The following is a 22198-nucleotide window of genomic DNA, read 5'->3' on the forward strand; positions in this document are numbered from 1 at the left end:
TAATTAACAGGTCTTACATTTGATGAAACTTCAACATCATGATGCAGATCAGTAAAAAGTCAACATGAGGCTTTGTCGGGTCTGTCCTCAGGAGGAGAAAACTACTTTAACTACTTTAACTTTAAGTTTGTCTGGTCTGGTTGATCATTTCTGATGCATTCGAGGAAGTCTGGAAATCTGAACGCTGAACGGCTTTTGTGACACAGCCTCACAGGAATTCATATAAAGTAGAATTTTTGATCTAGAGCCGATTGTTAGCTGTTAGCTGTTAGCATGCAGGTGTCTGTTTATAGAGATTATCATAAATCATCGTCAGATCGCGCTGATGGGAGCCGGGATGTCGTTACGGTGGGTTACGTTCTGCCTGCTGTTGCTCTCCACACGACTGTTTGTCCTGCATACGCCGCAGCCTGCTGATACGTGATTGGTCAATATTATTCGGACTACAAGTGGAAACCAGAACACTTGCCGTCCCAGAAATCCACGTCCCTGCCTACAGATTCTACATTTTCCGCTTTCCTGTCTTTTGGTTTGAAGAGATGTTTTGCCTTGGGCGTCTTTTTTTTTGTCCTCTGTTGAACACCAAAAACTCGCTCACTCCAGGTGCAACTGATATCGGCCAATGAGCCAAAGCCACCGGCCCCAAGTGTGACGTCAGTTCTGACCCTGCCTCCTACCTACTTAAGCCACACCTATATAGAACACCTTGATCAATAACCCAATACAGCTTATCATAACAGTCAATCACACGAACCGGGCGGCAGGGAACAGGCGGAGGCCTCCGGTGGGCACAGTGGGCACACTGGGCCCAGTGGTCAGCCTCAAGGAGCTGGAAGCATTCGTGTGTTCTTTCAGGTGAGTTGTACTTCCTTCATTCACTGTAAACACAGCGTAGCTTCATTCTGTTTGTCGTGTAAGATTACTGTCATGTCTTTGTTTAGCTTAGAAAATCATCATACTATCGTACTGTTATCGTTTTCATACTGTGTACTACTAATCACTGTTTTCTGAGCTGTTGTAACAAGTTAATTTCCTACAGTGTGGGATCAATAAATCTCAATAACTTACTGATAGCTAACGAGGTAAATTAAAGAACAAGGAGGTGATGATGTGCGCCGCCGGGACGAAATGAAAGCTGTTTCATAATCACAAATATCTTTAGTATGATCGATTATTTGACCCCGAGGAAAAGGTTGAGCAACAGACACTTGTGGTGAAAAATAACTTTCATCCAGGAAACATTCCTGTGTCGGGTCAAAGGTGATGTTATGATTTGCAAGAACATTTTTCCTCCTGCTAAACTTTTTTTCTCGCCAAAAAGGGAGTTCAGGTGCTTATTCTGGCAAAAACGTTCAAACTTGGTAACAGGTAACCTTTGACATAAATGTTCTGTTAAATAAGTCTAACACCTGTAATCTGACCAGTGACGCTCTGCAGGGGCAGAGGCAGACCAATAAATGACAGATGGGATTTAAAATGTGTTTAATCAACAGTTTGAAGGCAAAGAAAAAGACTTCCAAACATTTTACGACACAGAGAAAGTCATTATTTCTTCATGTGTGTACACCTTCCAACCAGCAGCATTAACGGCTATAACTCTAATACCACACATTCAGAGTGGAAGCTGTGAGGTGTTCCCTGTCAGCCGCAGGGTCTCTGAGGCTGCTGGTGGTCGATGGGATAGTAGTAGAAGGGGACGTGCGGAGGGCAGGGATGTCCCGGGCTGGACCTGGACGATGTGTCCCCGTCAGAGTGGTCTTGGTGATCGCAGCCGACTGTGATGTTGTGGGAGAGAGGGATCTTCACCTGGAACCACACCTGTCTGTCCTGGAGGAGGAGGAGAGGGAGGAGTGTGAGGACTTCCTGCTGGAGGAGCTGCTGCCTCTGGTGGGTGTGTACTCTTACTGCAGCCTGTTATTACTACTTCTGCAAAGGGTTTATAAGCAACTTAAATGACTTGTTACTTTAAATGAGTTTCTTTTTCATCTAAAATCTGAAATTCTGTTGTTCACATGTTCACCTTTTCCTACCAGCCCAACCATTAGTTCCAGACTGACCATCTTAAAGGATTCGTCTGCTTCGTCGTTTTAATGTTTACGTCCACTAAAAGTTCTTGTTGTTTCCACTGACAGGCTCAGATTGTTATTCTGAGTGTGTGGGTCAAAACCTCGTATGTGGCTGACCGCATCAGGTCAGTGTGCGCTTTTGTGGGCGATGTGTTACAAGGACTGTCCTCATGAGGCCGATGGCCACGTGTTTGAAAGCAGGCGCGTGCTGCAGACGTAGGTGAGGACAGCGGAGGAGCAGCCCCGCCTACTCCCCGAACAAAGTATCCAGAGCCGGACAGACAGAGAGTCGCGTCAGTGGAGGTCCAATATGCTCCATGATCTGCCATTGCGATGTCGCAACTCTCTCTCTACGGCTCTGAAAGTACCGTGACTCAGGCAGTCAGTCACATACAGACCCATGTGTAGGGCCGACCTCAGCAGTCAGCTAAGAATAATTGGCCTGTTCACATTTTACATTTCCTCTATAAATATTCTGGAGGCGTGGCCTAAAGTATCTGAGATGTCTGGATACAGGAAGTGGTGTTTGTAACCAGAACACAAACTTCTCACGCAACATTTTTTCGAGCAGTCAGTGACGATAAAGATTCCCTTCGTCAGACTGGAGTCCCACCAGACGACCTTCTGATTTATGCTTTGGTAAAGTTTTATCATCTCATCCTGTTTGGCTGAAGACGATAAAGTTTGATTGAACCCCTCTGGAGTGAAGTGTTAATGACATTTAAAGTTCTTTCAGGGAGACGTTCCCACGCTCACATCTCCTGTCACGCTCTTCCTGTTTTCTCCTTTGTGTGGTGGGTTTTGTGCTCGGAGAGGAAAGCAGCTGTATGTTACGTGGTGGATATATTGATATATTGACTGTTTGAGCCTTTGGTACATACAAATCAGAGCCTTCTAGCTACTGGTGATACACTGAGCTAATAGGGTCAGGAAACGTGGGTCGGTCCAGCGCTGTGTTTCAGACTGAAAGGTAACTCGACAACACTCAGACACGTGCAGATAAAGACAGAGGATCTGACCTGGTGGTCTTTGACACACTGGATCTCATGTTTGTCTCCCAGATGTGGAGCCAGGACCTGCCGGACCTCAGAAACCTGCACAAACACACAAAGAGATGTAAGTATAACACTGAAAATACACACCTGAGAATCCATCCATCCAGCCATCCAACCGGTGGATTGCCCCCTCCGGGTGGGGAGTGAGTCTCTGCCTCAAGCGAAGGAGTTTAAGTATCTCGGGGTCTTGTTCACGAGTGAGGGTAAAATGGATCGTGAGATTGACAGGCGGGTCGGTGCAGCATCAGCAGTAATGCGGGCTTACCGGACCGTGGTGGTGAAGAGGGAGCTGAGCCTGAAGGCAAAGCTTTCTGTTTACCAGTCGATCTACGTTCCAACCCTCACCTGTGGTCAGGAGCTTTGGGTAGTGACCGAAAGAATGACATCGCTAATACAAGTGGACGAAATGAGTTTCCTTCGGAGGGTGTCTGGGCTCAGCCTTAGAGAGAGGGTCAGGAGCTCGGAGATCCGGGGGCAGCTCGGAGTAGAGCCGCTTCTCCTTCGCGTCGAAAGGAGCCAGTTGAGGTGGTTCGGGCATCTGATCAGGATGCCTCCTGGGCGCCTCCCTGTGGAGGTTTTCCAGCCACGTCCAACTGGGAGGAGACCCCGGGGCAGACCCAGAGCTCGCTGGAGGGATTATATATCCCGTCTGGCCTGGGAATGCCTTGGAATCCCCCAGGAGGAACAGGAAAATGTCGCTGGGGAGAGGGACGCCTGGGTCACCTTACTGAGTAGGCTACCACCGCGACCCGGCCCCGGATAATCAGAAGATAATGGATGGATGGATGGATGGATGGAAAACATGCAGGGCTCTGTGGTTGGAAAGTGATCTGATCGGACTGAAGTGTTTGGAAAACTTTGATCCTAAAACCAGGATGATCCTGATCCCAGCGGAGGGGAGGATTCAGGATTCAGTGTCATAACACTTTTAAATCCATCAAACATTTTTACAGGTGACTTTCTGCTGTAGACATTTTAATCTCTGCAGTGACAGAAAAGAAAAGGCTTTGCTCTTGTCAGAAGGAAGGTTGAGATCATCTCTCTGTTATCATCTGCAGTTTCAAACAGGTGTGACTTTATCAGGTGTGAGTTGTTACCTTGTAGGGTCGCTCACAGGATGGAGTGATATCAGCTGCCTCCAGAAATCTGCAGGAAGAATACACTTTACCCGTTCTGCATCTCTCCGTGAGGTGCACGATTCACCAAACATTTTATAGTTCATATGAGAGAGGCGGGAACTGTTTGTTCAAACAACATAACCCACATTTAATACATATGAAAGGACTTTACTGTGTTCATGTGGAACATCTCTCATGACTTTGACTCATTCACTGAGTCAGAGCGGATCTTTTACTCAACTGTTAAATGAATACATGAAAAAATGTTACAGGTGAAAGTCCTGCATGTAGAGTTTGACAGGAATGAGCATCCAAATAAACATAAAGCAGCAAAAGTAAAAGAACTCTTTATGCAGAACATTGGCTCATTTCTACGGAAGCCCGAAGGGGACATGCATCCACGCGTTACTGTTTTCCTCGAGTAATTTCAGTTGTTTTCTGGAGATTTCGACTTATTTATCTCGAGATACCAAAGCTGGTTTTCCCGTTTTAACAGATTAACTTATTTCATTATCTCGATGCAGCGTTGTTATCTCGAGATAAATAAGTCGAAATCTTGAGAAAACAACCAGAAATGACTCGTTATCACGGGAAACAGAGCAACTCAAATGTGTGGATGCATGACCGCTTAGGGCTTCCGTACATTTCAGAATCATACATTTATTTTTGAAACATAAATACTGAGATTAAACAATTTAGATTAGGTTTGGAAATTCTGTGAGCCAATGTAATTTCTAATAAAAGTTCAGATCCATTATTTTAGGATTAATTATTTTAAGCACCGTGTTTTTATTGTCTGAGACATGCAGGATATAAAACCTGATGTAACTGCGATTGAAACGGAACCGGGTGCGTTGGTTATCTGCAGATAATGTCGGCGAGCGTGAACTCACTGGTGGAGGTCAAACTGTCGTCGGAGTTTGAGGCTGATCTGAAAGTATCTCAGAGGAGAGTTCAGTCCTTCCACGCAGGCTGCACACGCTCCATGTTTCTCCCACTCGTCTCTCCTGACACACACACGCACACACACACGCACACACACACGCACACACACACTGACAGATTATCGACTACTCCAGACTAATGCATCAAGCTGTCAGAGTGCAGAATGACTTCTTAAAATGTGTTTTTGGTCCGACCAGCTGAACAGACCTGTTTTCACTGAGGAGGATTAAAGACGTTCACTTTTAAGAAGCGAGTAATTGAATAGAACAGGAGCAGAGTCTAAAACATCTCCAGAAGTACTGAACACTTTCCCGTGTGGGTTTGATTCTGATTATATTTCGTACCAGAAGTGGAAGCTGGATGCTTTTTTCAGTAAAGACGGCCAGTGTTCATTCAGGTCATCCTCCAGCTCCTGGAAGACAAGTAACATCAAACAGCCTCACAAGCCATCTTTCAAACAGACTCATAACACATCAGTGCTCGTCTATCTGTTCAATTATCCAGCACAGAAACTGAATCTCCGTCCAGAGAGGTTTTTGCACCAGGAAGACACCACGGCTTCTTGTCATTCCACTAACGCGTCTCCTCACGGCCCTCACTCGCGGCACCTCCTCGCTTCTTAGCTCCTCCCAGCGAGAAACTCAACTCATTCAGTATTTCAAAATGTGTTCATGTCCTTAATTTCCCTCGGGATCTATCGATCTACTGCACCCCTGAAAATGTCCCCGCATTGTCCGGGTAGTCTGCATGTGTGAACGCAAACAGCTGAATTTACGCAGACTGTTTCCTGCTGCCTCCTGGTGAAATGTCCGCAAGACGTCAGGGTGAGCCGATGTGTGAACGCAGGAGGTAACAGTCAGGAACGTTCACCGCGAGCGAGAGGGCGGGGTGTACATGTTTATATCATGTGACCAGTGTGAAACCACAAGAGCCACACAGAACAGGATGATTAAAAACTATGGCGCAGGGAAAAGGACAAAATTAAGACTATTGAGAGGCAGAGGGAGGCTATATCCTCGCTGAAGCCAGATACTGATCCGGCCAATGAGAAGCCGGCGCAGGTAACTGAGAGGCCGGCGGTGGTAAATGAGAAGCCGCCTATTCATTTGACCCGGAGCGGCAAGTCTAACATAGCAACCCACTGGATCGGCTACTGGCTAGGCTGGTCATTAGCTTGTGTAGCTGTAATGTAGCTAGCTTCAGTGTCAGTCACCAGCCTTGGAAGTTAATGACCAGCCTAGCCAGTAGCCGATCCAGTGGGTTGCTGTGTTAGATGCATGACTTGCCGCCCTGGTCGAATGAATCGGCAGCTTCTCATTTGCCACCGGCAGCTTCTCATTTGCCACCGCCGGCCTCTCAGTTACCTCGCTGGATTATCATTGGCTGGATCAGTAGCTTCGGCAAGGATCTAGCCTCTGAGGTTGAAGAAGAAGGGTCATTTACAAGACGACAGCAAAGATGTCTGCAGAGTGGAGAGAGAAAGAGATTCAGGAGCTTCTGCCTGTGAGGGCCACGGTGTTACTTTTATCGGCCTGTCCTGTACCATGAGACACCCCACCGTCCGACAGGGAAACCTCCCGCTGTGAGGGACGTGTGTGAAAGGGCAACTCTGGAAAATGTCAGACTGCAGACTGTCTTTACATTTTCCGGAGGTTGTCAGGAGTGCATGAAAAGGGCTCAGGTGAGCTGCTCCTGACTGGGACTCACCTGGACGTCTGAGTGGAACATCGGCCAGCAGTTACAGCAGCTCATCACCCCGAGAGGCCTGCAGACAAACACAGGAGCAACATGACGGAAGCAGTACAGTCATTTTAATGAGCAGGGAGGTCACTGATAGGCTGCTGCAGTTGGTGCGTGTGCGTGTGCGTGTGTGTGTGCGTGTGTGTGTGAGAGATATTTACCACAGACCGTGGATGGTCCAGTTGTTGACACTCTCAGGAATTATGCAGAGATTCTCTTTGTTCAGAGACTGCAGAGGAGTCAGACAGACAGACAGACACACAGACACACAGACACACAGACACACAGACACACAGACAGACACACAGACACACAGACACACAGACACACAGACACACAGACACACAGACACACAGACACACAGACAGACAGACAGCATGTTAACACACTTGTCCTCTGCCTAGGAGCCATACTTCAGGTCCTTAGCCGTTAAGCACACTACACCTCCACTCTTATCCTCCGTTCCTTCCTCTCTTTCTGTTCGACCTTGTCTTTCCTTCCTTAATTCCACGTTTGCTTCTTTACCCATCCCCTGCTTAATTTCCTGACTTCCTTTTTGGCATCCTCATTTCCTTCACCACTTCCTCTTTGCCTTCCCTACCCACTCGTTTCCTTGCTTATGTCATTGCTCCCTTTCCCCCCTCCTCCTTTCTGTCACGTTTTCTGTTTTATATGTCAGGTGTGTTTCCTGTGTTTAATAGTTTTGTTTGTCTGGATGAAGTCAGAGAGAAACACAGACTGTGAGGCCGATGTGTGTCTGGAGACTCAAACTGAGCCAAACCCATCGAACGATCGTAAACTATCGTGAACGATCGTAAACTTTACGTCTGGCCGATGAAGAAAACACTGTGCTTCAGAAACAAATGCTTCCTCCTTTCCTTTCCTTTCTTTTAGCTTCCATTCTTACCTCCTACTTCCTTTTCTACCTTTGTTTTCCATCCTTCAATATCTCCTCCTTCCAAACCTTGTAATTTCCTTTGCTACATCATATCCTTCCTTCCTCACCTCCTTCTGTCCTTTAAAACCTTTCCTTTCCCTCCCCAACCTCCTCATTTCCTTCTCTACCTACCTTCTTTCCTTCCCCAAGTTTCCTTTCCCTTCTTTACCTCCTTATTTAATTTCTTTCTTTTTACTTGCTCCCTTCCTTTTTTCCCTTCTTTACATCCATTTCCCTTACTAACCCCTCATGTCCTTCTCTACCCACCTTATTTCCTTGCCTAAATGACTGTTACCTTTTGTACCCTCCATTTAATCTTTATTTTACTTTACTTACTCCCTTACTTTTCCCCTTCCTTACCTCCTTCACCACCTCCTTTTTTCCTGTTTATTCCTCCCTTCCCTCCCAAATTTGCTTCGTCCTTTCCTTCCTCCTACTTTCCTTTCTCTTCCTTACCTTCCAAACCTCAAAATCTCCACCATTACATCCTCATTTCCTACATCACATCCTTCCTTCTTTACCTCCTTCTGTCCTTCAAAACATTCTCTTTACCTCCCCAATCTCCTCCTGTCCTCCTGTCCTTCCTTCTTTCCTTCCCTAGGTGTCCTCTACATTTTTACCTCCTATTCTCCCTTCCTTACCTCCTTCCTTATCTCCTTAAATCCTTTGAAATCTTCTGTTTCCATGTCCATTACCCTTTGTGCCTCCTAATCTTCATTTTACTGTACTTACAGTAGCTTTCCTTTAGCTCCACTACGTCCTTATTTCCTTGTTTTTTCTCCTTCAGTACCTCCTCCTTTACTTCGTTAATTACATAGTTCTTTCCTGCTTCCTCTTTTCCTTCTCACAATCTACTCTCCCTTTCAACCTTCCTTCATTCCTGCATCCTTCCTCATTTCTTTCGCTACCTTATCACTTCCTTCCTCACCCCGTCCTTTCCTTTTCTAACCACCTTACTTCCTCCCTTGCTTACTTCTTTCTCTCCTTTACAACTTCCTCTTTCCTTCCCCTCCCTGCTCCTTCCCTCCTGCCTCGATCTTGTCTCTCCTTCTGAATGAACTGTGTTAATGATGATGATGATGATGAGGCTCACCTGACAGAAGCCTGAGGGCCACTGCAGAGTGAACAGGAGGCATTTCCAAGAGCAGTTCTGCTTTTCATCCTGCAGCTCTGAGCGGCCATATTTGTAGTCCTCCCAGGTGACTTCCTGTGTGTTGGTGTAGTCAGGAAGCTGCAGCAGGAACAGAACTGCAGGACTGAGACTGACCAGCAGGGGCAGCACCGAGCTCCACATCGCCTCGATGATCCAAACTGAAGCGATCAGAGTGTGACACATCGATCAGAGAGAACACAAGTACTGAGAACGAGTACGTGTACTCCATGTGAGTACTCCAACCTGTGCTACTTTATACTCTGCTGCATTTCAGAGGGAAATATTCTGCTGCCTGTGCTTTAACTAGATAAAGCTGATAATTAAATACTTTCACTGGAGATACCTCGACTAAAAGAAAGTAAAAACACGCAACAGATTTAACCTAATTTAAAAACTTTAAATGAAGAATGAATAAAGGAGCCTTTCTTTCTACAGCACTGATACAACATAAAACAGATGTATAAACTGATACAGAAACAACAGTGTGAAAGAAGGAGTCTGTAGCTGAGGTTGTATCATGCCAGGCTTTGAAAGAGTGGCTCCAGAGGAACACAGGAAACTCATTCGTCCTGAAATTGATTGTAGATTTCTAAATAAAGCTAATTTTCTTTGGCTCTGGAAAGCAAAGGAAAACACAGAAACGCACAAATGTCTCTGCTGGAAAATAAAAACAAACATCAGTATTATTTTCTCTCCCTGACAGCCGTTTAATCAGGTCCAGCTTCATGTCCGTGTGTCACTTGTGTGTGAAAGATTGTTGAACTCACCTGAGAGCTGCTGCTGCTGCACTGAGCCGCTGTTAAAGCTTCACTCCGTCAGAGCTCAGGAAAAATAAGAAGTGAAACTCAGACTGAATAAGTTGGTTGTTATGTGGGCGTATTAAAGGGAAGTGAACTCTCACCTCTGACACACCTGACAGGTGTCTCTCAGAGGGAACTGAACCTTCACATCAGACTCCTGAAACAAGTGAAAAACAATTCATGCTCAGTTAAAATGATACGTTGTGGATTAAACTACACAATATAAGAATAATAAAAGGATTATGTTGCAGCCGTTACAGCCTGTTTCACTGCTGCAGGCTGAAAAAAGACTTTAACAAGTCCAAAAAATGTTGTACCTTTTAGTCATGAAGACCCCAAAGTATATCTATAAAAATAGGGATTAAAAACAATTGCAATACACTTTAAGATCGTAACATACTCTCCTGCTTTAAGGAATCATAATTAGAATTGTCCCGGCTGTCTGCAGCTTTCTGTCTGCAGACATCTTGCAGCTCGACTCAGCTCCACATCAGCACATTAAACTGCTTTTGGCCTCCTGTTGCTCCCCTCAAAACACAACAGGGATATGTTACAATAAAATGTGCATTAAATAAAAAGTCAAATAAGCAGCAGCCACCACAAACAGCTGCACGAGTCATTAATATAAACTGTGAGTGTTTCCTGTGTGTGTGTCGCCGTGTGCAGAAAGTTTGGCCTCTACAGCAGATCGTAGCTTGGCACCGATTCAGAAACACTGATACTGTGTGTGTGTGTGTGAGAGAGAGAGAGTGTGTTTATAAGTGTGTCCTTGCCAGGGTGAATCGAGGCAGTGCAGCTCGACACACACCGACACAGACATGAATCACCTCCTGGTAACTACAACTCTTGTTTTTCTCTCTTGTTCTGCTGTTGTCTCGTCTGCTTGCGTCTCTGAAGCTTCTGGGATCGTTCAGATTTTAAAAAGTTGTCGATCAGGAGAAGAAGAGACGGAATAAACTTCATGTTAGTGCAGGAGGAGAGAGAGAGAGAGAGAGAGAGAGAGAGAGAGAGGCCTGACCTTTGTACTGTGGAGGACAGAAGTGTTAAAACTGTGTGACTGTCAGAAGCCGTGTGTTCTGCTCGTGGTGGTGCGTTCAGGGCCTTGGTGTGTTCATGTGCCATGTGAGGTAAAGATCTGATCTATATATACTGACTGACTCACCTCACATGACCTGCAGCACAGTCAGGCTCTGCCGCTCTGTTTTCACCTTCTCTCTCACCTGCATGGGACAATGCAGCTCAGCACGTACGCACACGCACACACACACACACACACACACATTTAGGTCAGGCTAACATTTCTTTTCTACAGACTTTGTATAACTTTAACCGCTGACCCAAAGATTGTCACTTTACCAACTGGGCCGATTAGCTTTCTGCTAACGTGTAAGCATGATTCTTTGTATTGATCATCAGTGGTGGAGAGTGAACTACTCAGATACTTTTACCTTTACGTTACTTTAGGAAAATCAGGCGATTACCTTGAATAAATATCAGAACTGTGAGGTTTTATTGATTAGTTGTCAACTTGTGAAATAATCACCAACAATTTTTGATGATTGATTGATTAATTAATCAGTCTGAGTAAGTTAAAGAAAAGTTAATTTTTCTGATTTCAGCTTCTTAAATGAGAACATGTTCTGTTTCTTTCCTCCTCTGTGACACTAAACTTATATCTTTGGTTTGAGTATTAAAACAAGACATTTGGTGACAAAGTTTTGGGCTTTGAGAAACATTTAAACAAACAATCATTTAATTGAGAAATTAAGCAAAGGATTAAAGCACAGTGATAATATGTTACAATAACAACAAAAAGAATAATATCTTATTTAGTGAATATTTTTAGTACAATATAAATAATAGAGTAAATATAAATCTTATGATCTTGTGCGTTTCATTGTCGGCATGTTTCTGTTGGTCGTCAGTTTTTGTACGAGACCGACTGAAAGGTGTTTTATATAAATGATATTGATGATTATGATCAGTCGGCTAACAGCTTGAAAAAAGAGATCAAGATCATGTTTCAGAAAAGGTTCAAGTGAAACTCTGACCAAACTTTGTGCCACAAAAACAAGTGATTCCACTGACGCAGGTTTTGTATCCAGGTGAACTTTTGTCCAAGAAGAATGTTTGAATGATTTACATGTTGAGTGAAATATATCATTTATGAGCAGGAAGTTCGTAACACCTGCTTATGTGTTGTAACGTGTGTAAAGGTCTAAATGTAAAGAAGAGCAATAATGTAGTTTATGTGAAGCCTCAGTACAACGAGGAGACGATCCAACACCTGCTGACTGCAACAGACTACACAGTGCAGCCGGGGCACACACACACACACACACACACACACACACACACACACAGTCACGCCAGCAGCTAGCCGACGTGACCTTGGTGGACAGTTAAAAAGTCACACAGCTCTCTTAAAGCCACAGGCAGCTGCTGCACGAAGAGACGTCACGGTCAGAGCAGGAAATGACAGCTGACGGGTTGCATTTCAAAATAAAACGCCGTCCTCACAGGGAGCAGGGCAGTTCCTCGTCTCTGCTCAGCACCGGGAGGTTTGTTTGTCACGTGAAAACAAACTTCGAGTCTGAGGTGAAAGTGTGAAAGAGGCCACGAATAAGGTAACTTTCAAATCCTGAAATGAGGCCGAGAGCAAACACACACCACAGCCGGCCTCCATACTCTTTAAGGGTAATGACAGTGTTTTTTTAACCTTGCCATCAATTGTCATTTGTCCCTAAAATAAAAGAAATGCAAGTGTGCAAAACTGGAAGAATAGAGCCAGGACAAGCTCATTGTACATCCTTAATTCCTTTCCTCTCCTCCTCTCCTTGTATCTTAGTCTGTCCCGCCTGAGACACAAGGAGAGGGAAGTTAAGGTAACAGGCTTTAAGCATTAGACACTTCACAAGCCAGGTGTGGTGAGCACAGACGCAGATAGCTGCTAATGAGTGCTAACATGTAATGAGTGTAAGAACAGTGTGTGAGACGTGTTGGACGGTCTGTTCGTCCAATAAAGCGCACACACAGATTATCTGTCTGATATTTACATGAACAAATCTCCAACCGGCTCCAACAGCACAAACACGGCCCAGAGGTTACGTTCAGTGACTGAGTTAGCTGAGGGGACACCTAGCAGACAGCTAGCAGCTCCCACCTGTCACTCAAAGAGGCCACGCCCCCAATAATGCATCACTTAAAGCCAGTGGTCATGAAGAGAGAAATGAGCTATAGAGACCCAAACTGTTTTTTGTACCAGGCTGTAAACATGTTTATTTCTGCTGTAAAGTTTAACATGGGGCTCTATGGGGACTGACTCACTGCTGGAGACAGCCTCAAGTGGACACCAGAGGAACTGCAGCTGTTGGGACTTCCATGTTCAATTTGTCAGACTGCAGGTTGCTGCTTGGTTCAAACATCAGTTTATGTCAAACTTGTTTTCTGTTATAATTCATGTAGTAAGCAGTGAGACTACAGCTCTACTCTCACTTCCTCTTCCACCTGTCTCACTGTAGTTTACCGTCTAAGGTGTCACATGATGTGCACGAGAGTTTTTCCTTTATGAAACTAATGTAGCTTCACAGATTCAAGAACTGACAGACAACAAAGAAACTCTAAATTCATGTGAAATGTTTGATCAGTTTGGACAGATCTGGATCCATCAATTGAAAACCAAGCTGTTGTTGATTTGTCGGCGTATCTGAGTGGCTTTCCTTGAACATTCCTTGTGGATGCTGCTGAGAAAATGTTGGAAAACTTAGTCGATAAGAAGAAAGAGTGGAAGTGTTTTAATTGTCCTGCAATAATGTTAAAAACATGAAAGTATTAAAAACATGAAACATTTCTAAATCACCCCATGCATTGTCCCTTGTGCACTCTCCTCTGTGCTGTCTGTGCACTTTAGTTTCCCAGCTGAGCGTCCCATTCTCTTGTGTTTTCCAGAGAGTTCCCGTTCTGGCCAGCCGTGCCTTCAGCAGCTCCGCCCGACAGCTGAAGAACAAAGTCCCCGATGCTCAGAAAATCTTCCAGGTGAGAGAACACAGCAGCCGTGGAGCACACATGAGGAGCCTTTACACTCAGTCCATGTTTCACCCTATGTTTACCTGTTTGGGTTTAAATGACTAAAAGATACAAGAAGTGTGTGAGTGTCTCCAGCAGATGTGTTCATCCTGCAGCAGTGAAACAGGCTGTAATGGCTGCAACATAATCCTTGATGGGTCAAAGGTCGTCCACTAACAGTTCTTGTTGTTTCCACTGACAGGTTCAGATTGTTCTTCTAAGTGTGTGACAACATGACAGAAAGGATCCCTACAGAGATAGACCTTTTTGTTACAGAGGAAGATGATTGTTTTAACCACACACAGACGTTACATCGCTCTCTGCACACACACCAGACTCCATTCAGAAAAACACTGATTTTAACACAAAAGACACAAAAGTGCAGCAAACAAGCAGAACACGTAAAAGTTGTGAAACAGTCGCAGCTTGTTCAGATTTAAGCACCAAAAATAAGTGCTAGGTTTGGTGAAAATGTTGTGGTTTGGTTTTATAATAAGTATATTTATGATAAAGTTTTTTCTAAATTAAATAATTTTTATTAATCAGTAAATTTATCACCAAATGAGCCGTGTAGTAACTGGAAGACTTTGTTTTTATAACTGAGCCTTAAACATGATAAACTCTTTATGTGGAGCAAGTAACTAAAGCTGTCACATAAATGTGGTACAGTAAGTTTTGTCCTGTGAAATGTTTCCTGAGTGGTTTTAGTTCCATGTGTTGTTTCTATGGTTACAGGCGGACAACGGGCTGCCAGTCCACATCAAGGGAGGAACCGCTGACGTCCTGCTGTACCGGGCCACCATGACGCTAACTTTAGGAGGTAACATGCACAGACTTCTCCGCTGCGTTCCAGACCACTCGGAAGTCCAGTTTTCCAAACCTGGAAAAAAAATGGAGAAAAAAAAGTTAGAATGCTAAATAGGCTGAAGACTCGCCATAGAAACATCAGTTCGTCCCGGTCGGCCATGTTTTTTATTTATATTTGGCGTCATGCACCGGGAACGCCAGAAATTGTTGGCAGCATTCATCAGTCTTCAGACTGATTCAGATTTCCAAACAACCCGACAGAATCCTGACAGTGTTTGAATTTCCTCACTGACGTTTAACTCGAGGTTCAACAGACCCAGGGTCTCTCTTCCTGATGTGCTTCACTTAACCTGACACAGGAGATTGTGCTGAGCTGGTTATCAAGTTGATAAGTCAACTCAGGGTTAGTCTGAGCGCGCTCACGTTAAAGGGGCGTTGTTTGCAGCAAATGACCGATCTAAACACGCCGTCAGCTGATCGGCAACTGGTGCACAGTTTAAAATAGGTGTGTGTGTGTGGGGGGGGGCGGACGCTCAGAGGGAGGCGTTGTAGAGTCTGATGTCCACAGGCAGGAATGACTTCCTGTGGCGTTCTGTGGTGCATCATGGGGGAATGAGGCTTTGAACGTGCTCCTGTGGTTAACCAGCACATTATGGAGCGGACGGGAGACATTGTCCAAGATAACCCGTAACTTGGACAGCATCCTCCTGTCTGACACCGCCAGCTCCACTCCCACCACGTCACTGGCCTTGCGGATCAGTTTGTTCAGTCTGTTGGCGTCAGCGACCCTCAGCCTGCTGAGGATAGCACTCACCACCACACACTCAGAACGTCCTCAGCATCGTCCTGCAGATGTTCAAGTAAATAGAAGTATGTTACGTCATTTACCCCTCGAGTTAGTTTAATTAAACAATCCACAGTTTTATGGAAAGCAAAAAGTGCTAATGAAAAAAAGAATACTGATCAATTTTAACATGATAGTTAAAAATATTCATTTTACGTCGCTTTAATCCTGTTAATGTTCCTCTTGAAGTATCAGTAACATTTTGAAACTCTTCCTGCCTTAACTTTAATAAGTGGCTAAAATATCCGTTAAAGCCACTTGTGGGTCACAGACCGACGACCGTCATGTTACACGTCTCATCCAAAGGCTGATATTCTGCCCCCTGGTGGAGTTTCTGTGCACTGCATGTGTCTGGACGTTAGTTATCACATGGATGATGTAAAGGTATTTATAACATGGCCATAGAGAGTCGAGGGTAAGATCAGCTGAGTATAAAATAAACGATCGCAGCACGTGTTCGACACATCAGGTGGATTTCTGGCTTTCTGGGATCTTTTCACCGACAGCTCAGCACGGAAACTCTGGGAGCTTCGACACAAAGAAGTTCTCTGGTTCTTATTCTTTTAATTTCATAATAAGTCAAAACTCTACAAAAACAGGACACAACTAAAAAGAATGATTAGAAAAGGAAAAGCTTGAGTCCTCTGATGTCTTTATTGTGTTCTCTTCTGTGCAGGAGCGTCTTACTCTGTGTACTGGCTGCTTGTCGCCTCGATGCCTCAGAAGAAAGCGTAGAGGAGAGACGACCCCGGGCTCAGTCTGGCACTCATTTTAAAACGTTTGTTGTGTGTAATTCTGTTTGATTTTATCACGAGCCGTCACGCTCTCATCACGGAGACGATGAATGTGTAAAAAGTGTATAAAAGTTCAATTGAACGTCTGCAGAGTTTGTTTATTTGTGTCTCTGTGGTTTCTCACTGATCTCTCTGGGGTCTAAATAACTAACACCAAAATACCACCATAGAAAGTGTGTGACAACATGACAGAAAGGATCCCTACAGAGATAGACCTTTGTGTTACAGAGGAAGATGATTGTTTTAACCACACACAGACGTTACATCGCTCTCTGCACACACACCAGACTCCACTGACAAAGCTCCTAATGATACCTCACAGAACACAGGAGCTGCTGCCTCGATCACTTTGATTGTGTAATTGTGTGTTACACAGTTAATAAGTTGGATCAAAGCTAACCATTTAAAACACCACAGTCACAAAATAGCACAATCTTTGTAAGTGAGCGAGACAGAAGCTGACCAGCAGCTCCCGTGTTCTGTGAGGTAAAAAATAGCAGTTTTGTCAATGGAGTCTGGTGTGTTTGCAGAGAGCGATGTAACGTCTATCTCTGTAGGGATCCTTTCTGTAATGGTGTCACACACTTAGAATAACAATCTGAGCCTGTCAGTGGAAACACATGTAGTGGACGCTCATGGATCGGGTGCATTGGTCTGCATGGCTCCAAAGCAATCTATTATTCTGAAGCAACTCCAAAACAGCCTGTAGGTCTTATTGTCCTTTAAAGATGCAAAAGGTCTGCAGGATTTCATACAGATCAATTCTCTCATCTCCAGCCAGACATGATGAAGAGGAGGAGGAGGAGGAGGAGGGTAATCCTGACCTTTCGGCCTTCAAAGAGCAGGAACGAGAACAAAGAGAAGAGACGGGAACAGAAACAGACGCTGTCAGCTGCACCAACAGAAGTGGCTCCAACAGAAACGGGAATGATTTTTCTCTGATGATTATTAAAATAAGTAAGAGGTGAATTTGATATGACATCTGAATTCTCCTGATCAGCTCCAGCTGTTTAACACCACTTCCTATTAGAGAAAGAGGAAATGTTCTGCAATGGCGCCCCCTGTTGGTCCTGACAGACTGACAGGCGTTTCTCTAAAAGATGCATCATTGTTTCATCCTTCACATTCACATTTCATAACGAGCAGATTAAACCTTAAATAGACGATCGAACACTCTGCAGTCCTGTTCTCTGCACACATGTTCTTCTTGTGTGACAGCGTGAAAGCAGCCTCAGTGCAAATTCAGTCACATTTCATTTTCATCAGACGATGGGTCTACTTTTTGTGTGTGTGCCAGCTGTTAAAGAGCATGCTTGTGCTGAGCGGAGTACTCTCGCAAGAATAAGAGACTTTTTCACTCACCTTGGCCTGAAAGTGCATGATGTTTTTGTGTATACATACGGGTGGAAATAAAAAAATAAACACACTTTTGCCGCAGTCAAACTTGAAGCTGTTTAATGCAGAATTACTCTTAAAGAAGCAAGAATGTTGTCCCAGTCCGACCTGTGCTCTTCTTTTAAACAATAACATTCCCTTTAGCCTCACAGCTGGTCGTCCATTTTCATTTCCGAGAGCTGCAGATGCTGAGTGCTTGGTGTTTGTATTTCCTGTTGCACGTTACACCAATCTGACATCTATCTGCATTCTCCTGTTTGAAACATCCTTTCACTCTTTGTTGCGTCGCCATCTTTGCTCTTGCAGATTTTGTCAGAAGCTAAGTGTCTCCAAATCTCAGCTTGCTGTGTGTTTATTTCAGGAAGCGAATACTCATCTTGTGATCGATGTTCACTTTCTCCAGAGACTGAAAACAACACAAAATGTATCATTTTAGTTTTTTGTTATGTTTCCTTAAGGGGGCGTGTTTTGAATGAAATGTAATCTTAAGTAAATAGAAAAAAACTGAAACTGAAACTGGAAGCTGTTTGGTTGCGACAATGTTGAACACATATTCCCTTGCATAAAAAGTCTTATTTTGATTTAACTTAACTTCCTGAAATACTCCATAAACCAAATCTCTAAAAATAAACTCTCGTGTTGTTGCTGAGTTTAGTCGCCCCTCTCACCTTTCTGAACTCGTCGAAAGAGATGGCGTCGTCTAGGTCCAGGTCGGCCTCCTGGATGGCTCGCTCAGCGATGCTCTGCAGCTGCTCCTCCGTCACCTGCTCCTCCGTCTCCTGCTCCTCCGTCACCTGCATCCCCAGCATCTCCCGCAGCACCTGTCACAGTTATCGACCAATCAGTGATCACATTAGTTTCCCTTTCAAGACATTGAGGTAGTTTCCTTTCCTCTTTTACAAAACATGCTTTTGGTGTGCCTCAGGGTTCTATCCTGGGCCCAGCTGCTTTTTCCACAGACTTGCTTCCTCGTGGTTTAATAACTAGTGATTAGAATTAGTTAAACTTCTATGCAGACGATACACATTTATATACTCCTGGAACGCCTATTGATTCTAATAGTTTAATTTAAGGGGGTTGCTTTAAAGGATATAGAAGTCTCACTGCACTTTATTTTTTTCCTTATTGACAAGGACTCTGGGTAATGGAGTGAATTAATCATAAGTTCTACTAAATAAATGTTCCTGACACCTGTCAGAAAGGAGTGGGACTGGTACAGTTTGAAGCTTGTTTCTAATATGTTTATAGAGCGTGTTGTGCAGAGGTACTACAGAGTTCAGCAGCTACAGACCTCGAGAAGCTCCGCTCTGGATATCTTTCCGTCTCGGTCCTGATCATACAACCGGAAAGCAACTGAACACACAGACAAACCAGTTCTTGTGTCTTTAATGGATCAAAGGTCATACATATAATTTAAGAATTAAAACAAACAAACAAACTGGACCCACATTTGAGTTTCCTGGTGCTGCTGTTGGCCGGGTCGGGCTGTGCTCCGTCTCTGGTCCGGTTTGTGTCTGAGGGACGAAAATGAGCCAGAGTCCGAACGAAGGAGGCAAAGTTCACCGTTTCCTGTCTGGAGAAAGAGAGGAAGGGAAATGCTTCCTGTTTCCAACGTGACAAACAAACACAGGATAGACCTTAACCTGCTCTGGAGCACTGCTGCGGCCAACGTTCTCTACCTTCTGCTGAAGTCTTGTTGATTCTATTCTAATCATTTATGGTTCAGGCATCATCATGATTCAGAAACAAGAGAAATATCACCATCTACACTGATCTAGTTCTTAAGGCTGCTTCACCCCGGAGAGAAAAAGGCCCCGATGATTCTGTCTCTGATCGGGTTCAAGGCCAACTCTGGAACTGCTCCGAAGTCATGAGGCCTGAGACAAAGAGAAAGGAGGACAGCTTTTAATTACACTCATATCCCACAAATGATTCAGGCAGCACAAAGCGTTATTTTTGTTCCTGCTAGAGCTCTGACTAATCCTGCCTTACTGTCCTGTGATTGCACTCGCATGTTTACTAATTGTTGTAGCCCATGACCTCTCTTCAGATCCCAGACTGTATAAAAAGATGGCCGACATGACAGCTCCCTAAAGTGAAGCCAAACCGTCTCTATCGCCCCCTGCTGAAAGGCTGCAGTGTAGCTCATAAGCCCCGCCTCCTCCATGTTAACAGATGGGACATGAGTCAAACTATAAAATCAAAATACACGTCAAATACATTTTTCTCAAACATGGTTTCTGTCATTATAGTTAGTTCTTATCATGCTGATTTATGTCCAAGTGTTCATTTTTCTGACAAGTTTACTTTTAATTAGTTATTTAATGCTATCAAGAGGGGGTGTGGCCTCATGATTGACAGCTCTGTGGACAAATGGGGCTCCTGCAGCGTTCTGTTCCCGAGTAGCAGAGTAGAGGAGGAACGGCGAGAGGAGACGTAACTAACACTAACACTACAGTCATTGAACTTTCCATCAGCGTGAATATCTGCTTCAGACCGACACAAGAAGCTGTTCTGCTGCAGACTGAGCCCACCTGAGGGCTCCAACACGCCAAGGACACCTGAGGGCTCCAACACGCCAAGGACACCTGAGGGCTCCAACACGCCAAGGACACCTGAGGGCTCCAACACGCCAAGGACACAAGGTAAAGGTGTGTGTCGGGTAGAGCAAGGGGAGGGACGTCAATACTGCGGCTTCACCAGCCGATCTCTGCTGCACGCACTCTGGATACAGATGAGTAAGACGGCAGCGCCTGCTCCGGGGGGTTTAGCTTCACTTTTGTACAATAAGAGGAGGAGGAGACGGGTCGGCCATCTTTATATACAGTCACTGCTTCATTAGTTTGCCCACATCGACATTTCACTCACACAAATTATGAGACAAACATGAAGTATGTTTCCGTCCACTGACCTGAGCTCTCCTCTCTGGTCTTTGTCCAGAACCTCAAACCTCTCGTGCAGACGGAGGAGGTGAGCGGCAGAGACTGAAACAGAGAGAGCATTTGGTGGATTACAGACGGCATCAGTGAGGATCAGTCAGCCGGTTCAGGTGTGATCTTTTTCAGAACCCAACCAAGGTGCTATTGGCATCGATAGGAACACAAAACCCGGCTATGATTGGCTGGTACTCGTCCATGTTTACTCTTTGTTATAGCTCAAAACATGACCTCTCTTCAGATCATAGACTTGATAAAAAGATGGCCGACATGACAGCTCCGTAAAAGTGAAGCCAAACCCTCTCTGTCGCCCCCTGCTGACTGGCTGCAGTATAGCTCATAAAGCCCGCCTCCTCCATGTTAACAGATGGGACATGAGTCAAACTATAAAATCAAAATACACGTCAAATACATTTTTACATTATAACTAAGCTGATGCACGAAAGGCTGCACTAACAACACATGGTGTTAACTGTTTCCTAAGCTGGTGTGCTCTCTCTTTTCCCCTCTATAAGACATCAGTAACTAACAATTCTTTTATCTGTAAAGCTCCTGTGAGGATCTGTCATGCTGTGTGGATGTTGGCGCCCCCTGTGGACAAAGCGACACGTCTTCTCTAGTTGCTGATCTTGTCCTGGACACGTGGAAGTCGTACCACTGGAGACAAACGGCTGCAGTTACAGAATTACTCAGAATCAACGTTTATGTGGTTAACAAACCTCCACAGGGTGAGTATCAGCTCGGACAGTTTAGGGCGCGGACACACAGACACACACACACACACACACACACACTGAGATAAACAGCAGATGAAACAAGACTGATGAGTTTAACACGATCACTCTGCTGCTATCAGAGAGCTCAGACGGGGCCACATAGCTGATTACACACACACACACACACACACACACACACACACACACACACACACACACACACACACACACCTTACTTACATATTGAACATATTTTACATGACACCAGATGTATAGTCGAGTCTAAGTCATAACAAATCGTGGTCACTAAAAATAAAGTGCTAACTAACGGTCGCTTTATGCACACTTCTAACGTTTCTCCAGTCTGTTTTCGATCAGATGAAACTGCTGTTTGTCATCACAGACTAAAGAGCTTTATTAGGATTACACAGACAGATTTTTTAAAATGGTTTTAATAACAGGAAGTCGTCTTTCTTTAGTCACAGTCTGGAGCTAACCTGTCCTCCTCTCTCAGTGTCCTTCTCTATAACTGAGCACAGACAAGCAGAAAAGCTGAACTCACAGCCGGTCTCCTGCATCAGCTGCTGGGCGTCAGGGATGTGGTCCATGCTGGAGCTGCTGGAGCCCATCCTGCTGCACAGACGCACACCTCACTGCTGTTTGGCTGCAGTTTAACAGTTTGAGCAGACTGTATGTCTCTGTCTGCACCCTGCTCTCAACACACAGCATGAAGCTCAGCCAATCACTGCTCCCCTTACAGGCACGCACTGACCAATGAGGGTCCAGGACCTGCTCGAAAACAGACTGTCACTTTGTGATACTTAACA

The 22198-nt window shown here is 44.7% G+C and overlaps 3 protein-coding genes across 3 annotated transcripts; 1 reads left to right on the forward strand and 2 right to left on the reverse strand.

Moving 5' to 3' along the window:
• Positions 1 to 1473: 1473 nt before the first annotated feature.
• rnaset2l (ribonuclease T2, like) lies at positions 1474 to 9170 on the reverse strand. Its single transcript, XM_069669071.1, has 8 exons — positions 8955 to 9170; positions 7086 to 7153; positions 6892 to 6949; positions 5529 to 5596; positions 5133 to 5246; positions 4219 to 4267; positions 3086 to 3160; positions 1474 to 1827 (listed from the first exon to the last, which is right to left on the reverse strand). The coding sequence occupies exons 1-8, from the start codon at positions 9153 to 9155 to the stop codon at positions 1642 to 1644; spliced, it is 819 nt and encodes a 272-aa protein (XP_069525172.1). The 5' UTR covers positions 9156 to 9170; the 3' UTR covers positions 1474 to 1641.
• Positions 9171 to 10557: 1387 nt separating this feature from the next.
• On the forward strand, positions 10558 to 16398 carry cox7a1 (cytochrome c oxidase subunit 7A1). Its single transcript, XM_069668808.1, has 4 exons — positions 10558 to 10647; positions 13763 to 13849; positions 14615 to 14699; positions 16207 to 16398. The coding sequence occupies exons 1-4, from the start codon at positions 10633 to 10635 to the stop codon at positions 16263 to 16265; spliced, it is 246 nt and encodes an 81-aa protein (XP_069524909.1). The 5' UTR covers positions 10558 to 10632; the 3' UTR covers positions 16266 to 16398.
• A 1422-nt stretch (positions 16399 to 17820) lies between these two features.
• On the reverse strand, positions 17821 to 22012 carry chp2 (calcineurin-like EF-hand protein 2). The gene is made up of 7 exons (XM_069668903.1): positions 21934 to 22012; positions 20631 to 20703; positions 19516 to 19596; positions 19168 to 19292; positions 19011 to 19072; positions 18388 to 18540; positions 17821 to 18125 (listed from the first exon to the last, which is right to left on the reverse strand). Exons 1-7 carry the CDS (start codon positions 21998 to 22000, stop codon positions 18072 to 18074), a joined length of 615 nt encoding a protein of 204 aa, XP_069525004.1. The 5' UTR covers positions 22001 to 22012; the 3' UTR covers positions 17821 to 18071.
• Positions 22013 to 22198: the final 186 nt, after the last annotated feature.

This window comes from Semicossyphus pulcher, unplaced genomic scaffold (genome assembly GCF_022749685.1).
Source record: "Semicossyphus pulcher isolate SPU_LCO1_2020_fin unplaced genomic scaffold, fSemPul1.0.p SCAF_19, whole genome shotgun sequence".
Classification (NCBI taxonomy): Eukaryota; Metazoa; Chordata; class Actinopteri; order Labriformes; family Labridae; genus Semicossyphus; species Semicossyphus pulcher.